General features: G+C 33.9%; 1 protein-coding gene across 1 annotated transcript in view; it reads left to right on the top strand.

Annotated features, from left to right (window-relative positions):
• LOC133184657 (enoyl-CoA hydratase, mitochondrial-like) overlaps nucleotides 1-8,047 on the top strand; it is a 14,596-nt gene extending 6,549 nt beyond the window's left edge. The window contains exons 5-8 of the mRNA XM_061319744.1: nucleotides 3,302-3,406; nucleotides 3,702-3,821; nucleotides 6,234-6,301; nucleotides 7,521-8,047. Coding sequence (XP_061175728.1) covers nucleotides 3,302-3,406; nucleotides 3,702-3,821; nucleotides 6,234-6,301; nucleotides 7,521-7,586 — 359 coding nt within the window. The 3' untranslated portion in view covers nucleotides 7,587-8,047. The remainder of the gene's footprint in view (nucleotides 1-3,301; nucleotides 3,407-3,701; nucleotides 3,822-6,233; nucleotides 6,302-7,520) is intronic.

Below are 8,047 nucleotides of genomic sequence, written 5' to 3' on the forward strand. Positions count from 1 at the left end.
GCCCCAGGGTCAGGGGTTCTGGTGTTAGGGCGGGGCTGTATTGATTATATAGTGAAAATGCATTAATTCTTTGAAAATCTTCTTCTCTGCTACTGGAGATTATTTAAACAAACTAAGTGCATGATTATGATAGACAAGGATGCCTCTTCCAAAATTTTTAAATATATGGCCTCAGTTTTGGGGGTTCTTGAGGAGGGGAGGGGGGGGGAGGGGCTAGGGCAACAATGCTTCATCTATCAGTGTATTTAACTTCTAAATTGTTGTATTATACTCAGGTGACCGTTAAGGCCCTTGGGCCTCTTGTCTTAAATTAGTGTCAAACTTCATATGCTGATACATACTGGTGTAAGCTATTCAACTGCATCAATATTTTCGGACCTTGACCTTTTCTTTGACCTTGACTTCAGTTTTCTCAATTTGTGTTTAACTCAGTTTTAAAGAAACCATTCATAATATTTTTTATCAAACTTAATATACTAATACATACTGATGTAACCTTTTCAACTGCATCAACATTTTTTACCTTGACCTTTCCTTTGACCTTAACTTCATTTATTTTGAATTAGTGTTTAGCTCAGTTTTTAGGTCACCTAAGTGACTCAGGTGACCTATTGCTATCCGTTTTTGTCCATCGGCGTTCGTCGTGCGACATACGTTAATATTTGACCATTTTCAGCTTCTTCTCTTAAATCACATAACCAATTTCAACCAATTTTGGCATATAGCATCTATGGGTGAAGGGGAACAAAAATTGTGAATTTCAGGGTCCCTGCCCCCTTGGGGCCTGAGAGGTGGGGCTAAAACCACCAAAATTAATGCAGTCTTTAAAAATCTTCTTCTTTACTCCTGGACATCAAGCAGTCAAACTGTTGGCATGATTGTAATAAGCAGTGAGCCTTCTACCAAAATTGTGAAATTCATGGCCCCAAGGTCAGGGGTTCTGGTGTTAGGGCGGGGCTATGTAGATGATATACTGTAAATTCCTTATTTTACGCGAGTACTTAATATCGCGAAAGGGCTCTTAGACGCCAAATCGCGAGAACAATAATTCACGAAAGGACAGTTTACAATGAGATTTAACATTAATTTCAACACCATAAAAATAAAAGTGAGTAATTTTATTTCGTGAGTAGTGCTCCTCACGTAATTATGCGTTAATTAATTCTTCGCTTATATTTAGGAATCTACAGTAGTAAAAGTGCATTATTTCTTTGAAAATCTTCTTCTATGCTCCTGGATATTAAACAAACTAACTAAGTACATAGTTATGATGAGCAAGAATGCCTCTTCCAAAACTGTGAAATTCATGGCCCCAGGGTCAGGGGTTCTGGTGTTAGGGTGGGGCTCTATTGATTACCGGTATATAGTGAAAATGCATTAATTCTTTGAAAATCTTCTCCTGTGCTCCTGGGTTTTAAGCCGATGAACTAAGTATATAGTTATGATGAGGAAGAGTACCTCTTCCAAAATTGTGAATTTCATGGCCCCTGAGTCAGAGGTTCTGGTGTTAGGGCAGGACTCTTATGATCATATAGTGAAAATGCATTAATTCTTTGAAAATTTTTTCCTCTGGCCCTGGGTATTAAGCTGATGAACTAAGTACATAGTTATGATGAGCAAGAGTGCCTCTTCCAAAATTGTGAAATTTATGGCCCCAGGGTCAGGGGTTCTGGTGTTAGGATGGGGCTCTTATGATTATATGGTGAAAATGCATTAATTCTTTGAAAATCTTCTCCTCTGCTCCTGGGTATTAAATAAACTAACTAAGTTTATAGTTATGATGAGCAAGAGTGCCTCTTCCAAAATTTTGAATTTCATGGCCCCTGAGTCAGGGGTTTTGGTGTTAGGGTGGGTCTCTATTAATCATGTAGTGAAAATGCATTTATTCAGTTAAATAACCCTGTCTGATCCTTAGTGTTGAGCAGATAAACAAAGTGCATATTTATGATGAATAAGGGTGCTTCTTACAAAATTTTAAAATTTTTGTGGTCCCAGGTTGAGGGGCTTTTGTGTTTCTCATGGGGGGGGGGGGTCTATTGATAACATAAGTGAAAATGTGTTTTTGAAAATATTCAAATAAGTGCAGAGTTATGATGATGAGGGTCCCTCTTCCAAATTTGTGATGAGGATACCTCTTCCAAATTCGTGAAATTCATGACCCTGGGTCATGGGTTTTGGTGTTGGGGTAGGGCTGTGTTGAATCTGTAGTCATGGTACATGTAGTATGAAAATGCATTTTTTCTTTGAAAATCTTCTCTGTTCCTTAGCATATTGAAGGCAAACAAAGTAAAAGTTTTAATACGGTATTTTATTGTATAATACAAAAACTACTTTCATAGTTTTAATGATCAGATAGACTTGTAAATAATGGAATAATAAAAAATGAGACAAAAAAAAACTTTTTAAAATGTTCTTCAAAGACCAAAAGAGGCCAATGTGAGAGATTACAATTTGGGGTTAAAAGTAATACAGAAGCACTAATAGTTTGTTAATAGTCTGCATGGTGACAGTGATAAATTGGGGACAGATTAGAACTTAATTTATGAGTTGTTACTAGATATTAAACTAATTATTTCATTGATCCTGATCATTCCTATTTCCCTTGCTTTTGGGCAACAAATCTTCATCTACATGTACCAGTTTATTTTATATTCTATGGATCCTCTAAGTTGTTGTATTATACTCAGGTGACTGTTAAGGCCCTTGGGCCTCTTGTTAATAAACCATTCAAAATTTTTTTATCAAACTTAATATGCTGATTTGCGTATTTGTGAGAACTATTCAACTGCATCAAAAACGGTTGACCTTGAACTTTCCTGTGACCTTGACCTCACTTTTCTTAAATTTGCATTTTGCTTAATTTTAAAGAAACCATTTAAGATATATTCATGTAAGCTTATGCACTAATACATAATTTGGTAAAAATTTAGCATCTACCGGTATATGCAACTTTTTAGATTTCAATTTCAATTTTAAAGAAACTATTCAAGATATTCTCATCAAATTTCATACACTAATACAGATTTTCATTTTGCATTTCTAATATACCCTCGGCGGGTCATTCATGTCCTATGGACATATTTCTAGTTAATAAATACAATACACTGTGTGGACGTGTGTAACGCTAATTCATGATTAAGCCAACCACTCAATACCCAGTGATTTCGCTAAATTTTGAATATGTCAATTTATGTACACATACAGTAATTTACATAATGATGCTTAGGATCATTTAAGTGGTTCAGTTTATCAAAAAAGACTTGCATGCATGAGATTGATTATAGTTTGATTTGTGAAATAGGAGCTGGAGGGACCCAAAGATTGTGTAAAGCTATCGGGAAATCCAAGGCCATGGAGATGGTGTTAACAGCCAATAGAATGTCGGCAGAAGAGGCTGAGAAAGCAGGTAAATACATACGTTTTAGTGTGAGAATAAAATTTATTGGCTTTTTATGCAACATTTTCAGCTTCCCCTTTCAAGTGGCCCTACCAATTTCACCTAATTTTGGAATAAAGCAATTGTTGATGTATTGTGAATTTCATATTTAATCAGTTGTACACATGGTAAAATTAAAAAGAAAAGCGAGCCAAAAAAAAAAAAATGAACAAAGTGTGAAATACCAAATTTTAATGAGTACATGTAAATCAAAAATGGATGTTAATTCTTGTTACATGTATGATTAGTGTTAATTCTTACACAGGACTGGTTAGTAAAGTTGTCCCTGCAGCAGATCTGGTCAGTGAGGCCGTTAAAACAGCTGAGAAAATCAGCAGTTTCTCTAAAATAGCCTCAGGAATGTGCAAGGAGGCAGTCAATGCAGGTATATCTTCATTTAGAGAAAAAATTAAAGTCCATTTAGTGTGTAACATGAGTTGGTTCGCTTCATGACATTATTTTTAGAGAAGACGTCCATTACTACAAAATTGCCATTGTCTTTGGTTGATGGCCATAGTTATTATACCCTCACTTGAAAAGTGGGAGGTATATACCGTATAACGGGTATTTTCTGCGGTTGGAAATTTTTGCGATTTAACCCCTAAAAGATAGTAAATTAATTTCTGCGTTTTCAATTTCTGCGGTTGCATTATACCGCAAAAAAATATATACTGGGTATAATCACCAAACTCTAAGAATTATCAGATAGCTGCCATGTTTACGTTTTATAAATTCATTGAGACATATTGATCAAAGGTGCATGAGAACTTGTATTAAGCTATTAAGCTTAATTAAACTACTATCTTTTAGTTAGTCTTTGTAAAATTATGTCGAGTCCCAATTGAAATGAATTATTACAGTATCAGTCCACCCAAGCAACAACGAAAATCTTTATTCTACATTGTAACAAACGTTTTATGCGATCTATTAAAATATTTAAATATATAAATAATTAATGCATCCAAGCCATATTCTAAAAATACACTTACAGGTAATTGCCATCAAAATTAACCTGGTGTTTATATTTTAAGCTCAAACAAACAGTTGCATAATCAAGTAATCGAAAGTTGACCGTATACAATCACAGGTGCCATGTGTAATGAGGCGTAACTAATCCTGTCAGTCGTCTGCATTGAGTGAAATTCACGAGACAATCAAGGTACATTGTGTATACAAGGAGTAATTATGGTTTCAAGATAAAACACAAGATTGAAAAAAAGTGTTAAAGAAAGAAAGAAAAGCTAATATGTGTTGTTTGCAGCTATCGGAGTTTGGATGAATAATTGTGAAATCTCTTTTAGTCATTTACATGTAGGCCTACATGCTTATCCATATAAAATAAAGAAATAGGTACAAGAAAAGATGTTTTTGTATAAAATTATTAAATTGATATTATTTACAGGAACGTTTTGATTCAATATGTTTTGGACAAATTCTTCCATCTAAAATCTTTGAATTTCGATGACACCCGAATATTCTCGCTAACGAGAACGTGTCCACTCGATCATGAGTCTGCGGACGCATCGTTTTTAAGAACATTGCGTCCCAAATAATTTTGCGGCGTCCAGTACGCAGATTCTTGCGTTAATGAGAATCCTGTGACATACGCACAACTTATCATACTTGCATGTATAAAATATATATCTGAAGAAATACTGAAAAATATTTTGCGATTGTAATTTTTGCGGATTTGTCCTATCCGCAAAATTCCGCAAAAATTGGACAACCGCAGAAAATACCCGTTATACGGTAGTAATGGGAGTGTCTGTCTGTATGTCTGTTAGTGTTACACATGGGGGTACCCATCTCTTATCCCAACTCTTCCAATACCACTGAATAAAATTTAATGAGACTTTCACAAAATCTTTATTACACAGTGCCATTGTATACCTTATATTTTACAATGGACAGTTATATTTGGTATTTCCCATAGCAAAACAAGACAGTGCAATTCTTTCTATTATATTAGGGGTACCCATCTTTTATCCACCATTCCTCCCATACCACTGAATAGAATTTAATGAGATCTTCACAAAAACTTCATTACACAGTGGTATTGATTGTGTACTATATTTTATTTTGATCAACAAATATTTGGGGTTTCCCATAGCATAACATGGACTTTGCCATATTATACTGGGAGCGGGGATATCGTTTTGTGAGCTCAGTGCTCATAGTACCTCTAGTTAATATTTTGTATGACAGTTTTCAAACTACAAATTCTATGGTCAATACAATGATATTGTTTGCAAATACAACCTGTAGTTGGGTCGATCGTTGACTGGCTTATTTAATGAAAACTGTTAGGCCACTATTTTCATATCATTAGTCTAGATGTTTATTCGATCATGAAAAAGGACTCACAATGGGTATAATTAGAGTTGCTTGTTCGTCCATGGCACCTGCTCCCACTTCTGATGTTATTAAATGTACTACAATGTTTTTCAGAGGTCCGTGATTACTGTGTTCTCATTATCCCTTTCCAGCAAAGTTGGAAGGAATATAGAGCACCCTTGCAAGTGTGTGTGTGAGTGAGTTTGGTGTGAGACAGAAGTTACAGTTTACGTGTACATTTATGTCATTTGCTAGCTTGTTCATAATAGGAATGTTCTCTCTTGCAAGAGGATGCTCTGCTTTCCAATGCACTTGTTCTTTTATTGCAATTTTGGAATTACTGTACATAATCTTTACATTTCATTGGTTCAACAGCTACAGTATGATCCTTACTACAGTTTTATAATGATATGTATTTTGTGTTAAGTTTAATAAAAAAAAAATTTTTTTTTTCCTTTGACAGCATATGAAATGTCTTTGAAAGAGGGACTTCATTTTGAAAAGAGACTTTTCCATGCTTCGTTTGCTTCAGTGAGTATTTGTACTTTACTAAATGACAGTTTGGTGTTTATGATACTTTTCCTGTACATTAATAGTCCAAACAAAGTAACTTCAATCAGCATAGTTAAATGTACCCACATTTTTACCTGAAGGAATCAGAAAATGAATACAGTATTGAAAAATAATGCCAAATAGAGTTAGCTGCCCTTAACTTGCATTTTGCCTAATCAGGTCAATTACACAATGGTAACAGGAAAGAGAAAAAAAAACCTGTTTGTTGTGTCACAATGAAGGAAAACCAGGAATTGTATACTTTACATTATTTGAGTAAAACAATGATGTCAAATTTTATTTTTAGTGCTTTCTTTTATTAAAACAATACATAATGGTCTACTTTATACAATATCAAAATGGTTATCTAGGAAGTGATTTTCTAGACAAAATCTATAGATTGTAATAAACTAGATATCATAAGAAACAACTACCTTTAAATATGAAGCTTTGCCCTTTCAATCACATTACATGTATAATAATTTGGCTATGCCATATAAATGATGATCACCACCCTGGGTTCGGGGTTTCTGACTTTATCTTCAAGATATTCATTCTCTGACTTCAATCCCAGTCCATTCATACAGTTTTCCTTATGCATGTTGTGTATATACTTGCATATGTGGCTAAGCTTCATTTACTGTAAATCACTTTTTTTTTCATGAAAACTTTATTTTTTTTGGTAATTCACAAGATCAACTGCTTGAAAATTTCATTCTTGTGTGTATTTTTATTATTAAAGAATATTTACAAAAATAACAAACATTTGTGAAAATTTTGTCTCACTTATAATTCTTATAACTTTCTCGCAGAAATACTCTACATGTACATAAATTGGCATATTGGAAATTGAGCCCAATCACTGAGTATGGAGTTGTTGGCATAATCATGAATTGGCACTACACATATATGTGCTGTGTATTGTATTTATAAATGATTTCTTAGCGGTATTCATGAATTAGAACATCTGTGTCCATGCATGCCAAAGCCGCTAAAATATGAAGCCTGCTTTTTTAAGTACACATACAGTAAGTTGTCAGGAAAATTTGGTGATCTACAGTACATGTTTTTGTTTAAAACAGTTTTATCACAGCCTTAATCCTACACTGTATATTTTTCACTTTTACTGTCTGTTGATATCTTTTTTAGTGAAATTTTGTTTACATTTTCATAGTTGAATATTTATTTTTCATTTCAGAATGATCGTAGGGAGGGCATGACAGCATTTTCAGAGAAAAGACCACCCAAATTCACTGATAGTTAAACAGATTTTTAAATACAGGATGAAGAATTTTTTTTAAAAACTTGATGAGTGCCAATTATCTTAATTAGAACAAGTCTGTACTGTGAAAATGCGGGACATAGTATGTACATAAGCATTTTATAAAATCGAATGAAGTCTAAAAATGAAGTACGTGTACTGTACTACAAATTGTGTCATATGATAAATTCTGAGTATATGTATAGCCAGTGCAGGAATTACATGGGCTTTTTTAGGCTTACAAAGGCTTGACATTGACTTCTGCATCGCATCATACTGTTAGTTCTTAAGGATAATGTAGACTCATATACCTTTCATAGTTCTTAGGAATAATGTAGACTCATATGCATTTCATGTCCAAAGCTATATGATGTTTGGGTATAATTCAAAATTCATGTTTTTATACAGATTTATTTTGATTGTGATTTGATTGTGGTGCAAAAACATTAAATTGTATATATGAA

This window comes from Saccostrea echinata, unplaced genomic scaffold, assembly GCF_033153115.1.
Source record: "Saccostrea echinata isolate AGI-Se365-2 ecotype Australia unplaced genomic scaffold, CSIRO_AGI_Sech_v1 ptg000010l, whole genome shotgun sequence".
NCBI lineage: Eukaryota > Metazoa > Mollusca > Bivalvia > Ostreida > Ostreidae > Saccostrea > Saccostrea echinata.